This window comes from Ischnura elegans, chromosome 10 (assembly GCF_921293095.1).
Source record: "Ischnura elegans chromosome 10, ioIscEleg1.1, whole genome shotgun sequence".
Lineage (NCBI taxonomy): Eukaryota > Metazoa > Arthropoda > Insecta > Odonata > Coenagrionidae > Ischnura > Ischnura elegans.
Window position 1 is genome coordinate 19,861,823 of NC_060255.1, and position 15,842 is coordinate 19,877,664.

Below are 15,842 nucleotides of genomic sequence, written 5' to 3' on the forward strand. Positions count from 1 at the left end.
CAATGATGATGAGTTTAAAATTCTTTTCACCAGGAAATTAACTCTGTACAACAAGCTTGAAGCTGTCTAGTAATCATCCTTTTCTGCCATCAATCATGGAATCTTCATGTGCTTGACGCATGTAACAAAGGGAATAAGGCTCTTTATTTATTGTATTAGCAAAGGAAACATTTTCATGTTTCTACTAGAACTATGCTTATTAGATGCATTATGTTTCCTATTATTGATTATAGAATATTAGTTTGAAAGAACTTACCCAATGTACTTGAAAAGTGTTTCCAACGGCTAATTAATACATACCTACTCATTCTTGACTTTGGCAAAGATGAACATTTGTCGAAGTTTGAAATTGATATCGATTGGTTACCTCTCCATTGCCGAAGGAATTACTTACTAGGATCATTTCTATTCTCCATATTCCAAAAGTAGATTCCTACGTACATGTAGGAACTATTCAGAACTATTCATTCCCGGCAAGAGATGTATTTGAAATGTTCCCCTTGCTGCCTCTAAGCTACTGCCCTCTTTAGTTAAAATTTGTAAGTTTTCTGTCGAGAAGCTGATTGGTCGCTTCGGAGACCTTTACAGAATTCCAGAATGGCGTCGTTGACGAGGTCAGAAATGTTTTCTTTATATTATTAAACTCTAATTTACTATGCATTTTAACGTAAACACCGCCATTTTCAGTAACACTATAAATTTTACATATATCACCTCATTTTCGTTGAATTTTTTTATCTATATGCTTCGCTGTTGGGTAAACCCTACTGCTCTAATTTGTTTACCTCGCACTTCATTGCCTAATATTTGTTGGTTACAATTTATGTGGCTTAACATTTTTGTTTCAGTTTACTTCCTGCGCCTACGCAGCCTATATGGGATAGAGATGAAGAGCGAAACAAACTACGACAAACAGTTACCGCCGTTGTGCCTGTAAATAGTCACATTCCACCTTACGGTCATCGAGCAGGATGGGTTCCCCGAAACGTAGAGGTGAGGTTATCTTCAAGTTTTGGTATTAATTTGTTATTTCACAGCTAACCCAGTATATTTTCAGGAATTCGGAGATGGTGGGGCCTTTCCAGAGATTCATGTTGCCCAGCACCCACTTGGCATGGCAAAAGAGAATGCCCCAAGCACATCAAATGCTTTGGCTGTTCAGTTGGACACTCAAGGAAAAGTTAAATATGATGTTATCGCGAGGCAAGGACACTCAAAAGATAAGGTATGTTAATTCTATTTTTGATTTCAAATTAAGCAATAAATCTAGGGTTATATACCTAATTGTTATTGGATTTAATATTCGGGATGAATGCTTGCTTATCTTCTCTTGTACACCGTCAAAATTTCAGGGAATGAATATGGGAAATACTTCATAATTGAAACTAGATCATATGTAAGTTAGTGCATCAATGTAAATGTGTAACAAACCCACTGAAACCCTGAAAGTTGGCACGTCTTCATTATTTTGTGTTGCTAGCATGTTTAATTTTTATCCCAGGTAGAGATTAAGTATTTCCTATTAAACGCGTAGGAGTTCGAATCAGTGAGATGTTGAATATTCTCCGAAAGCTAAGGGAATGACATACTCATTTGATCTGGGATAGAAATTTTGTTGTGAAGGATTGTGGTCCACATACTTCGTCACATTCACTTCGAACTCTTTATAGCAAAAGCCATTTTTTTATCGCTAGACAAATCATCAATGTAATGTCATGATATTAAACACAAGCAATATCAAATGTCAGTCTATATTTGTTTATGTCGCTTGTCTACTCCTATTTTCTTTATAATTTCACTTGTTTACTAATATTTTAAATGGGATATATTGCGTAATAAACCTATCTAGGAGCAAGAATTAGAAATAAGTAGTGTTTTATCCCAGACTAAGCCTTTGGTCACCCTCGAACCATATTCCTATTGGAATCCCTTGGTGGTATTCCTAGAAAATCCTCTAGGGAATCCTGGGAATCTACCTACCTTGAATGCTCAACTGTGGCTTGCTAACAATTGCTTGCCCTAAATTATGCTTAACTGTGACTTACTATGTGGTGAGATCTCTTCACACCTATCCAAACCAGCCTTCATGTTGAATCAGTTAGCCAGTGCTTAGTTTTAGTTGTACATCCACACTGGAGTAAGACTTTTTGCTACAGAGCTTTTATTTTTTTGTTACACCTTATCGAAGTTTTCCGATAGTGAAAATGCTAACTTAAGGTATACTCTAAAGTTTCGCGAACCTTTTTGGTGTCATAATTATAAGGAAATTCATTCATATTCTTATCTTAGTTAGATCAAGTTTGTGATATTATGGTTTGAGTTGACTTCTGTTTTCATGAAATTCCATGAATTTCTTTGAAATTAAAGTTTTCAGAGAGTCAATTTTCCCCTTGGGTTAATAACCAAACTTCTGCTGTCTTGTGCCGTCTCTTTTTTTTTTAAACCAGCATTAAATACTTTTATACCGTAGCATAATCTTTTTTATGTCATGTTTATCTTCCCTTTTTAGTCAGTCAACATTAATTCTTCTGCAGGTAGTGATGTTTTAGCAAGAATTTAAAGTATTTCAGTTAGTTTGTTGGATTTTACTCAATAGAACAGATTTTTCTTGTAAACAGAATGTATTTATGGTTGATTCTTTTGGTGGAAATTATTTTTTTAGAATGTTTTGATATTTCACTCCTTGTGAATAATTGCTTCACATTTAGAGGTGTGTTCATGAACCGTTTCAAAATTTAGCTATTTTAGATTTTGTAATTTATGTGTAAATCAAGTTTCAGTTGTAATATTTATGCCTGAATGAATCATTTCAGATAATATACTCCAAGTTAAGTGACTTACTACCATTGGAAGTAGTTGGAGAGGATGACCCTTCTTTGGAGAAGCCTTCTGAGGAAGAAATCGAGGAGAATACCGAGAGGACAAGGAAAGCCCTTGAGAAACTTACTAATTCCAAGATTACTGCCGCAATGCCAGTCCGCCTTGCTGAAAAATTGGTTTGTATTTCGGTATATTTAGCTGGTGCACATGGGTGGTAGGTTTTCCCATGAGGTGTTATTGTGTGGCCACATTTTTCATACGTTTGTGTTTTTTGCTATTAAAGGGTCCTGCTCAGTACATTAGATACACTCCATCTCAGCAAGGTGTGTCATTCAACTCAGGTGCTAAACAGAGAGTCATTAGGATGGTTGAAGCTCAGAAAGACCCTATGGAGCCTCCAAAATTCAGGTGTGTTCACTTAGCATAGCCTTTCTTTATTCAATGTGACAACATAAAGGAAACATCCTATAGGCTTGTTTGTGATTTTATTGGTGTAATGATGATATAAGGGTGTACCGACTTTTATAATTTTCCACACTTAAGTCAAACTTACACTGACCTAGGTTTCAACAGATAACCATTATTCTCAAGATGTCAGGTACCAGCTTATCACCGATTTATATACCTGTAACAGTGGGGGTTGGGGTAAGCAATAATTCAGGGTGTAGGGACGAGGGTGATGATGAGGACAAACACGGTATATGACACTAAAGTACGCTTGCCAAATACCAGTTAATCCACATTAACCCTTCTGTGAGGGTGGATTTCTTGCCGGTAGCATGATTGCTGTCCTGAGCCCCGAGAGATTCTTCCATCCCCATAGTATGGAGCATTTGTGCAGGACATTCGTGAAGAAGGGTGTGGTGAATAATCACACACTCTCAGAACCAATCTTTTTCGACCCTTCCTAGCAGGGACTCCGCATCATCTTGGATTCCGAGGGTAGTTTGGGCTCCCTCCTTTCGGAGTTTATAACCCTACCAGTGGCATTGGTTCGTGTTCAGTCATGCTTTGCTTATATGAGTTAGCTATATGGATAATCGTTGCTTGAACATAAATTGCAGGCTTCAAATTGAATTCCTCATTTTATTTTGAGAATTGTAAAAATTTTAAGCAAAGCTCTACCGTCAATATTAATGCATTTAATGCAGCAACAATTTCCATGTTGATGTTAATACTGAAATCGAGATATAAGTAAATATTTAGTGTAGAATTTTGTTTAAAAATTGTAAATGCTGCTCAAAAGACAAATGTAGTACACTCCCGATTATCCCAATGGCTAATGATGGGGAGAGACGGCACAAACAATCAGAAAACACGGGTAATCCCAACTTCCTCTTAAATGTTTTGTAATGTTCATAATTTACACAAGACAAACAATATATTATTATTTATGCAGTTATTCTATTTAACAGTGCTTCCCGGACTCATTGAGAGCTTTCTTTGCCAGTTTGCGATCTTTTTAGCGGCGATAACATGGTTGTACTCGTATTATTAATGCTCCATGTGAGGCCTGGTTTCGAAAACCACACATCCGAGGCTGTGTGATCATGAATACAGAAAAGTAGTTTGCACGAATGCTTAAAAACCACTGCTCGATGTGGGAAACTACACTGTAGGGCACCACGCCACAGTCGCGTCTTGCACAAGTTGCCGTGTTGCCACTGCTGCGCGGCATGTATCCATGATCAATAATCATGGACCGCGGTCGCGCACTGCGAGGCTGGGAAAAAAGGAACACGGTGCTCCCATGAATGCAGCTAGCACGTGATCGATTCACGAAGGGGATTCTAACGCAAATAATAATCCCGGTGTATCCTAGAATTATGCCGTGATTCCAATGATTTTTTTTAAGAAGATCGCAGAAAAAATTGAGCGAGTGTGAAAATCATGCGCGGATAATCCGTAACCCGGATGATTGGGAGTCTGCTGTAATTTGATTCTTAGTTTATATTTTTTGAGTAAGGAACAAATATTTATTTTACAAAATGCCTGGATAAACAATGGTATGACTGCAGTCCATTACCGCTAAGAGGGTTAATATTAGACGAGGGGTCCGAACCTTCTCCCGGAGTTCGAAGGTGAAGCCGTAGTGTTGTGTCCCCAAACAAAGACATCGCTCACCTGCTACCATCATAAAAGGGGGAGAGCTAGGAAACGTATATATTCGGCATTCGTTCACCTGCATAGGAAAATCTCCGACGAAAATTTACTACTTTCGTCTCCCGGTTCAAGAAACGTCCAGATGCATATTTTTGTCTTTAGTGGGGTGATGATGAAGACAAACACGATATATGATGCTAAATACAGCGATTATTTATCCATGTTATTCATGATTCCAATGGAATTTCTTCTTGGTCTTCAGAATAAACAAGAAGATTCCTCGAGGACCTCCATCTCCTCCAGCACCTGTAATGCATTCCCCAACAAGGAAAGTCACTGTTAAAGAACAGAAGGAGTGGAAGATACCCCCATGCATTTCAAACTGGAAGAACGCAAAAGTAAGTTAGATTTGTCTTTATTTTAAGTAATCTTTCCATACTGAACCATGTATCCTTTGAGAATTAAATAATTTCCTCCTCATAACCTTCTATGGCGTCCTCTGCTCGCCCATCATATCCAGAGTGACAAATAGACAAAGCAAACAGATTTTTTAAATTTCTTATCTTAGTTTATTGCATTCTTTTTCAGGGTTACACCATTCCTCTAGATAAGCGTCTGGCTGCTGATGGGAGGGGCCTACAGCAAGTGCACATCAATGAAAATTTCGCTAAACTTGCCGAGGCGCTTTATATTGCTGACAGGAAAGTAAGTTGTTCTGTTGTTTCCTATCATTTTCCCTATATCAAGAATTTAGTGTGTTCAGCTTTTTCATTTTCTCAATTTTAAGCTGTATCTAGTATCAATGAGTAATTGTTAGCATTGTTGGAAAATTCCATATTAAGAAAGTTCCTCTTGTTACTAAGTAAATTTATTGTTGGTGAAGCTTGTAAAATATGTGCTGCTCATTATTTCCCTCCAATTTATGTGCTAGAAAATTTTTCATCTTCAATTGTTGAAAATCTCTTTTAAAAAATTAAAGGAATATTTCTTTAGGCTCTCATGTCAGTGATTGTATTTGTAATGGTGGAAAAACATAGTTTACTTTAGAATAAGAGTGTCACTTTCACAAAAAAATCTGATTCAAGGTTGATCGTATCATATTAACCATGTTAAAATTGAAGTTTGGGCGTAAAAATTCTGCACAGTATGTTAAAATATTAGTATAACAGCAATGATGCCACTAACAGTGCAAATTGCTGGAAAAGAGTTTGATTAAAAGTATATACATAGAATTTTCAACGTTGTGTGAATTCAAATTTTTTTTTTGCCTGTAAAAATCTGTGATGCATTGAGATGATGAGGAACATTTTCTAATAATGGAAGCTTAAAGTACATTTTTTAGTTTGTGTACTTAATACGGAACCTCCTCAATGATTTAGGTCTTTGTCCTGTTTCTTTTTTAACATTGCGGAATCTGTTTTATAAATACAGATGTAAAAACCTGAATGCTGAATCTGATATTAAAAAGTATTTGTAGATTTTGGTTGTTAAATACTCATTGACTTCATTTTATGCTTATTTTATCAATTTTCTGTCATAAGTAAATGCAACCGACTGAGGCAAGATATTGTAGAAGTTTGGCATTTTAAAATTAAATACAATTGCACTTCTCCTCAAATATTTTAACCCTTCCATGACGGTGCCTTAAAAACTTATGCAAACGATTGTATGGGGTATCTCAGCCAACCCATTTATTTTTCATAAATTATTTGCTGTCTTTCTCATAATGCAGCACCATGTCTCTTTTTTAATGACATAATATCTTGTTCTTTGTAACAAATGCATATGTTGTAGATTACATTATGGTTTTTACATTGATTTTGTGTGAAATGGCAGGAATCTTTCATATGTTACTATTGTAACTGTACATTGACTAACGTGCTATGATAAAACAAGTACAAAAGGTAGCAACATGTAAACTATCGGCGTTATTGAAGTTAGAATATAATAAAATTCATTGCATTCAACCTTATTCCTGGCACTTGAATGACAAATAAGAGTTTTTCTTCCCTGTGGGAGCTTCTAACTACTTTAAAACATCCAGTTCAATGCACCATACCTTTTTATCCTCTTCTTGAAAATCAAAATAGCAGCTCATTGATCTACTGGGGATGCAGTTTTGCATGTCATCTTTTATCTCACACTTTACTGAATCTTTTTCTTTCAAAAATATATAACATACTGCATTTTTTTCAACACAATTGATAGCTATAAGTTTCTTTTGGATAATATTATTTCGATAGAGTCCTATTGACAATTCTCTAGTAAAAAAACCGTCTTCTACTTAGTTCATTAGCTTTTTATTTGGAATGATTTCTGTTCAAATGGTGAAGGAATTCAGTACAGCCACATCTACAATTCCCATGAATATTTGAAATACCCACCCTTTTGAGTTGTGGACACATGCATGTTCCCATGTCTTTTATGTCATCAAATTCCACTTCAGTTTGGTTGTTATGCCTTATTATCTCAGGTTTGCAATTATTATCTGGACCCGCTTTTTCACAGTCATTGTGTTGGGTTGATAAAAGAATGACGGCCTTTCTTCTTTTAGGGACATAGGATACCATATTAAATTATTAGTAAAAGTAGATTGTAAAGCGACATAAACTTGAAAAAATAACCCTTAATGGAGGCGGAAGAAATTCAACAGGAATTTCTGTTCTATGCCGTGCTCCAGCATCACTGTAGACCGTTTTGCCAATGTCAGTGGAAAATGTCCATTCAAAGTTACCACAAACTCATTAAAAATTAATGACGTGGGATAACATGTTTTGTCAAATCAGAAAATCATCAAATGTTTCTGGAATCAAGAACATGAATTAAATGGTGCACTGGGATAGGCACTCTAATGTTGTCCAATGCCATTAGGAATAATGTCTTGTGCTAGGAAGGAATTCCATGGCTATTAAACTAACTGTTAATTTAAACATGAAAATTACCTTTTAATCGCTGCCCAATAGTCTTTTTTGTGCTTACTTACCAGGCTCGTGAAGCGGTGGAAATGCGAGCACAGCTGGAGAAGAAGCTGGCACAGAAAGAGAAGGAGAAGAAGGAAGAGAATCTCAGGGCTCTTGCCCAAAAGGCCAGAGAAGAAAGAGCTGGGATACGCACCTTGGCTGCTGTCGGTAAGAATATTTCAATAACCACTGAGTTGGTTGTGGTTGTTCTTGAGTTTGTTTCAATTTTGACAGTGGTGGAAATTGTAGCTCATGGAAAATTATGCAAGTAGCAGATTCTGATAATCATCAATTACTAGTACATATTTAATGTATATTCCTGCAAATGAATTCCTGCTCTCTCTTTGTGCCTTCAGCTAAAAGTCATAACATAAAAGTTTCACGTATTGTACTTTCACATCTCATACAGATGCTTCTCTCTTCAAAATAGTGTTTTTCATCTTGAGGTGCTTAAATATTTCATCATTGAGTATGTGAGTTGAAGTAGCCACAGTTTATGAAGATATTTTAGAGTTCCTTGCTCTGTTTCTATAGCAATACCTGTGGCTTCAGCTTGGCAAAAATCATTGGCCTATCATTTTCTTAACATTGCCCTTTTCACAGGCTTAACTTCCCCTTATGCCTTGGCTAACACTGATGGTGAATACTTATCCTCTTAATGCTTATGTCTTCTCCTATCACCACTTTTTCCTTTTTTGCCCCACTATTTTTGGCCAGTACTCATTTGTTATCTTATCCATATTGAATATCTCTGGATAGGCTGCTTGCGCATTATTGTAATTTTTATTTGTGATAAAGTTTATACCCTATGGGTGTGATATAATAATGAGGAATGATGCTTAGTGTTACTCAGTTGATGAAAATAGAGAGAATTTTCTGTCCAGTTCACCTACTACTCATCCATACCAATATTTCAAACCATGTGTCCGCTTTGGTTATGCTTGTGGACGTATCATTTCTGGTTGGAACTCAGAAGGCCTAGTGTGGATTTTCTCAATTTTTTTCATTTGTTTGGTTGGATTTATTTAATAACTTCATATTACTTCTTGCAGAAAAGGATGAGGAAGCACGTGAGCGAGATCAACTCCGCTATGAGCGCCATAAGGACAGGCAGAGAGACAGGAATTTGGCCCGAGCTGCTCCAGATAAAAGGTATGTGTATGTGGTGGTACACCAATCATGCCCAATTTTTGGTAATCAAAATAATTTTCCATTTCTGATGAGATGAGTTATAGTGTGTTCATTTAAATTCTTTCATTTTTTTAATGGTGTATGTTGGTCATTTGAATTTTTTGATGTATTTTGGCCATCTTAAACCTTTTATATCTTAATATTTCTTTACTATTGGTGCCGTGATACTAATTACTTCTAGAGAAAATATTATTTAATTGGGTATTACCCAGCATGGCCAGTGATTTTTGAATGCACTTGCCTTAGTTTCTAACCCAAAAGTGATTCCTTCTTTTAATCACAGTAGAGCACTGTTTATCGATGGCAATGGATGAGGGCGTCAAGGCTGATGAACAAAATAAATAGAAATTCCATTCAGATTATTTGAACCTGTTTTCAATATCATGCTTTCTCAATATCTTTTGGGTCTTTTCCTTGGAAACACTGTCAAACATCTTCACAAATTTAATTATTGTAATAATATCTGTTGAGTATGTTTTATCAATTCATGTTATTCAGAATATTTTTTTCTCAGACAGGCAGTTCATTCCTTTTATATGCATTTAATTGATTTTTTCCTCACATGTTTTTTTAGCCACGATTAGAAAGTATAATGATATGCTAGCAGGACTAATGTAGATCATAAATTTCAACACAATGCTCTCAATTGTTGTAGTTGATGTGTGTTTACATTTGTGAGATGCCAATACCATCATCCTCAGCAACAACTGTTTAGGATGATTGTTTTTTTGACATTCATTAGTCTTTCTTAGTTCTTAGATTATTTAATTCTCTGATCATCTGCACTCTCTTAACCCCTCAAGTGCGGCGGGCGTTTAATTAAATCCCGTCCCAGCGGCCGGATGAGATTTAAACGACTTCGCCTTTTTGGCATACTATCATTCAATAATTTATATCTTTCATAATATACGATCAGTATCGTTGAAAATTTTTGTACACTTGCGTAATATAATGCGCTACTATATAATGATTTTTCGAGCGATTTGAATAAATATTTACTGTTTTATGTATCTCCTTCTATGAACTAATGAATAAAATTTCAGTTTTGAAAGATTTAAATTTGGATTCGAATAAGCTCTGAGATCTCTAACATTCCATGTATTTTTAAAATACAATTACCTGATGTATTTTAGTTATTCGGGGTCAAAAATTTCATAACAGATTGGATACTTTCGATAGGATTACCCGTTTCGCCTACTTGAAAATTTATCACTCCGCCCATTTCTCCGACTTTGTTCTATTATTACCTTATCATTTCATATAGGTAATCACGTGCTAATGTTTCAAACGTCAATATGTTAATATTCAAATGATTTTACCTTAGAAAATCTGTGTCGTGTGACTTGATTTGAAGCAATCCAAACATAATCCCATTACACATTTTTCACACCAGTACACCCAGTCTCTTCATTTCCCATATTAGGCACAAACTGCACACCTCCTTTGAGACTTTGATTTCTTCCCAGCTGCAGGAATTGTCCTTAGGAGTATTTCTGTGAGTCTTGGTACTAAATTGTGTAAGGAGTGATGGCTATGTCCAAACAGTCCGTATGAAGTTGGATATTTCAAAAATATTACCTCGACCAATGGCACGCGAAATGATAAGTCAATTTTTTATACGTGTTTTTCCTGTGAACAACATATGAATTTAGGACTGCGGCATTCAATAGTCTCCTAAATAACTTCATACACCACTTGTAATGGCGTTTTCTTTCCATTAGATTCGAATGCAATAACAGATCCATGAAATTCACCCCACCAATGAATTTATTATAACCTAACACACAAACCGATTTCCGTGTCTCTTTTTGTCTTTCAATACTATGCCCATTTCGTAGGATCCCCAATTTTTAATAAAAATACCACGCACAGGAAGTAAACCCGATGAGAATTTCAACGCCCTGCCTGAAAGAACACCACACAGCATGAACGACTCTAGTAGACTGAAGCGCGCGCGAAGCTCCATCAAGAGACGAGAAAATATTTCAAAGGGGTCCTGGTATACGCTAACTGTTTAGAAGGAATCTTATCTTCGTTGATTACTGTCCAGAAAAAAAATAAAAAAATAAATGCAGAGCGAAGCACATGGCCCCTTCGCTTAGGACGCTTAGGACTAAGGAGGCGGACCAAACACACTTGGGGCTCGAGGTGACGACACACAAGAAGACTGAGAGAAGGCAGTAAGCTTAGAAGATACCGTATCTCAAGCTAAAGTAGCTGACCCATCTAGATGTCTCACAAGCACAATAGGCGGCAGTTTTCAAGACAGTACAGTTGAAGGAAGGCGTTGAGTTTTTGGATCGAATTCGTGAACGAGCTGGTTTAAAACGGAGCTTCATCGAAACATTTAAATAAATCCTGAAGGCATAAAGTCGCTATGAATATTTTTATTGGAGAGGAAAAACATTTCTTCAAAAGATAGAGCAATTAGTTTTAATTTAAAATACAATATCTGGCGGGGAAAAAATAATATATACAGTAGGTCAGGAAGCGTACTGGGTACGCATGACTGCGTTGAGGGGTTGACTTGCCTATGAAGTTTTTAGGTTATGGTTACACTACTACTCCTCATCTGGAAAACAAATATTCATTGTTTTTCACTTATAATACATAATCAATCAGGGCTACGTCTTAATTCTTAAACTTTTTTTTAAATTACTATTGTTAAATAAACTCAATATCATTGTGGAACATGCTTTAAGCCTCTATATTTTTTAACCCTTTTATATACAGTGGAACCTCGTTAAAGCGAGTACGGGCTATAGCGACACCCCCGCTATTACGAGATATAGCCGATGCACCGTCAATTGACCCTATAATGAGCGTGTTAAAAAATTCGTTTTTATGAGACCCTTTCGGTGTTGGCTCTCGCCATAGCGAGGGTTTCACCGCCGGAAGACTTTCATCAAGACTCCTTAACCTCTGTAATTGCTAGCGATCTGTTAGAAATGAAGTTAATGGAGTGCTCAGTCTCAAATTTATGTGGTAAACTGTCGTTCGATAAATATAATGATTGACGAAACAATGCTTTGCATGATTTTTATTCAGTGCGGCGCTTATAAATTGTTTGAATAGTTAGTCGTTATTTGAGTAAGGAAATTTAGTGATGCAAAAAAAACATCGCCTATCGTCTGGATTTATGCTTACGTTTATCGGATAGATGTTTATCTGTCGCCGCACCACTCCTGTTCCTGTATATCTGTTCGCAACAGGTATATTGGCTATTATTTGCTCCACCTCCGGTAAAGCGACAATTCGCTATAGCGAGTGTTTGTTAGTGCACCGTGGGGTGTCGTTATATCGAGGTTGCACTGTATATATCATGCTTTAAACCCATTTTTTCTCTAACACTGGCCATGAGAAGTGTGTGGTAGATATTTTACCCACGATCATACCCATGCCTGGAAACTAGCATATTATGAGTTATTAAAATTTGTACGGAATTCACCATTCTGTTTTCTTCGTATGTCATACGTATGCCAATGAAGCCTGAAAAACACTCGCTTAATGAAGCCTACAATGCTCAAATTTAACCACTTATTTACCCTCTTACTCTCTCAATTGAGAAAGTAATGATCCTGTGGTACCTTCAACTTTCTAAATTACTGCTAAACTCCACTTTTGCTGTAGCACTTTTGTTGATGTTAATATTTTTCCGACATTTGCCTTTAGCAGTTGCTCTCCAGTGGCCAGAAAACAACTTCTGGGAGACAGAATCTAGTAATTAATAGCCACAATTATTTACTCTACATATCTTTTACTCATTTGTGTGAATTATTTTCAGGACCAAACTGCAGCGGGAGCGTGAACGTGATATTAGTGAACAGATTGCCCTTGGTATGCCTTCAAAGGGTGGTGCCGCTGGTGAGACTCAGTTTGATCAGAGGCTGCTGAATCAGACCAGGGGAATGGACAGTGGATTTGGTGATGATGAGAGCTACAATGTGTATGATAGACCTTGGAGGGAGGCTGGGTCACTTGGCCAGCATCTTTATCGCCCCACAAGGAATGCTGGGGACAGAGATGCGTACGGAGAAGACCTGGAGAAGCTGGTCAAAACGAGCAGGTGAGTGTTTTCATTTACCCATCCCTTATTATTGCCCCAGTGAGAGACTTTTTAGAACCTTTTGAAAGTGACTTGAAAGTGGAACACTTAAGTTAAGCACTCTAGTTACAGTCTTCGGAGATTGTTTTATAAGTTTGCATTCTGCAATTGAAATGAAAACTGAATGAAGTTCGACCTCGTTCGTAGTTGTGAATTTTTGTATTTATAAAAATTCCCTATACTTCCACATGTGAATTTTATTAGAACTGCAGAAAGGTGTTTACTGTAGCAAAATTTCACTAAAAAAATATGTTTGTTAGATAGTGGTCCCGCTGTATCTGGCTGATGTATCTCAATAACATAACAGAAAGTTGATTTGCTATATTGGGATGAACTTTATTGATAGAAACTATATTGATTACTTTTTTTTCAGATTTGTTCCTGACAAAGATTTCAGTGGTACGGACAGAACAGCTGCGGCTGCCTCTAGAAGTGGTCCAGTTCAGTTCGAAAAAGAAGAGGAAGATCCGTTTGGGTTGGATCAGTTTCTTACGCAAGCCAAGCGTGCCGCGAGCAAGAGACCCAAGGAAGGTGGTGGTGGTGGGCCGAGTGGCAGTGGCTTTGAAAAGGATCGAAAAGACGACAAGGAGAAGAGGAGACGGAAAGATTGAAATGTATCCTGGATGTTTGTGTGCTCACTTCATGCGTGTAACAGGCCCATATTTATGTGTATTCCTTGCAGACTCCAGCAGCCCAGTGTCAATATTTTCACTTCTCAATCTCTCTCAAGTTGGCTGCTTCTCTTGTTTCTCTTTATGGAGAGCTTTTTTCCCTGATGATAATCATCAAATAAATAACACCTGTTATTAGATGGAGATCGATCCTTTTGGATTTATTCATTTGCCATTTATATTGCTCGGGTAATGATGGAGTTGTGTAAAATTTGATGCCTATGGAGTAATCTGTGAATATACGCATAAATGTGTGAAGGTGATGTGACGTAGGATGTGACAGTCATGATTTGCTATGTTTAGGTGGTAAGTATGCAGACTAAGATGGAAATGAGGTAATGTTTAGTATATTTTGCAACGAATTGACTTTATCAATTGCTACTAAGCTTATGGAAGATGAAGTAAGAAGTAAGTCACTGTGGATTCTCATTTTGTTATTCTTTATTTCTTTCGATTTTTTTGTGTGATCACGGTGTCTTCTTATTTTTACCCTTATTATTGTCAATTTTTCAATGAAAATAATTCATTGAAATACTGTTATTCTTCCCTTCCCAGTGGCTTAAAGCAATTTTAGTGGTTAAAAAACTAAGGATTATGAGAGACATTCTTTACTGTCCAAAATTAATAGAAATAGTTGTACATATGTAAGTAGGTTAATGGCATTGGCAATTATGCCAATGCCATTGGTACAACCATTTGCTGATGCAATAATGAACTTGAGTCACATATTGATAAAAATAATTTTGGTATGAACTTCTAGTGATTATTTTTTTCTTTCCATTTTGCTCTTGGTATCGGCATTAAGTTTTTTCCTGATGCATGAAGGAGAGAAAATATTAATCCTTCTCTAAATGCATATATATTCTATCCAAAATCAAATTTCCAAACTTTTTAGTATTGTTTCTGAGAAGACCAAAAGGCACATTGAAAGGTGAATGAAGTTGAGTTTTTAATGTGTGTATGAGCAAATGAGAGCACCATACTTTTTTACAGCTGATATTCATTTGTTTGTCGGATGTTTTCAGCATTTCAGAAATAAGTTGTGTGTGTATGTCAGTGAAATGTGTTCAAGAAACGAATGCTATTGGAAAATTTGTACACAAAGCATGATGAATAATAACTACCACATTACAAAATTTCAATTTTTTTACATAGCTGTAATTATCAACAGGCTAAAGTTTAAGTCTCATGTATATCTTTATTAAAGCTAAATGATATTACAGTCCTTGCCAACGTTCAAAACGAAAAATGCGATGGTGGTTGGCGTAACATGGTGAAACTCCTTCATGATGCACAAAGGTTAAGAAAACACTTAGCTGTTTCACAAAATAAAATATATTGCGACCGGTTTCGATACAGCCAGATGATGATACGCTGTATCGAAACCGGTCGCAATATATTTTATTTTGTGAAACAGCTAAGTGTTTTCTTAACCTTTGTGCAACGTTCAAAACCTTTGAACTGGCAGAATGAAGGGGTGAAATATGGTTGGGATGGGCATGAAAACATGAAGGGGCAAAGCCAGCACACTGCAGACAGAATTGTCTGCAGAGAGCTTAACCCTTTCGCTGCTGTTCTATCTCCGAAAACATTCTCCTCACATGCGGCGAAAAGGTTAAAATGCGTTTCGTGGGCCCATGGAGCAGGTACTTCCAGGATGGGTGTGTACACCCTCGGAAGGGTCGCTAATCCGCGGCCCTATCCTAGACCAGCTCACCCACGTAGGACCGGCTCTTCGACCCTACCAGCGGGAGCCTACCTCCCGAAAAGTACCGCTGTGACTGCAATTTCAAAATCAATCAATCAATCCGATGATCAAAAATTATTGTTTTCATCGCCCTCCTGCCAATCAAGCACGTCTTTCAACCGTGTTTCTACGATGAAAAATAACGATTTTGTTAACTTTGCTAAAAACGTGGCTGCGGACAACCGGAAAAATGGTCATTTTACCAAAGTTAGCAAAATCGTTATTTTTTCATTGCAGAAACACAG

At 36.8% G+C, this 15,842-nt stretch overlaps 1 protein-coding gene across 1 annotated transcript; it reads left to right on the forward strand.

Annotated features, from left to right (window-relative positions):
- Positions 1-545: 545 nt before the first annotated feature.
- Positions 546-14,986, forward strand: LOC124166632 (puff-specific protein Bx42). The gene is made up of 11 exons (XM_046544250.1): positions 546-614; positions 849-993; positions 1,058-1,225; positions 2,814-2,996; positions 3,104-3,228; positions 5,186-5,321; positions 5,512-5,628; positions 7,910-8,051; positions 8,936-9,035; positions 12,859-13,140; positions 13,553-14,986. Exons 1-11 carry the CDS (start codon positions 598-600, stop codon positions 13,788-13,790), a joined length of 1,653 nt encoding a protein of 550 aa, XP_046400206.1. The 5' UTR covers positions 546-597; the 3' UTR covers positions 13,791-14,986.
- The last annotated feature ends 856 nt before the right edge of the window (positions 14,987-15,842 follow it).

What these genes read in the sequence shown, in the direction of transcription:
- LOC124166632 (XM_046544250.1), top strand. An exon ending in CGAGCTGCTCCAGATAAAAG is followed by an intron (nt 9,036 to 12,858) that starts GTATGTGTATGT and finishes AATTATTTTCAG; the next exon opens with GACCAAACTGCAGCGGGAGC. An exon ending in AAGCTGGTCAAAACGAGCAG is followed by an intron (nt 13,141 to 13,552) that starts GTGAGTGTTTTC and finishes CTTTTTTTTCAG; the next exon opens with ATTTGTTCCTGACAAAGATT.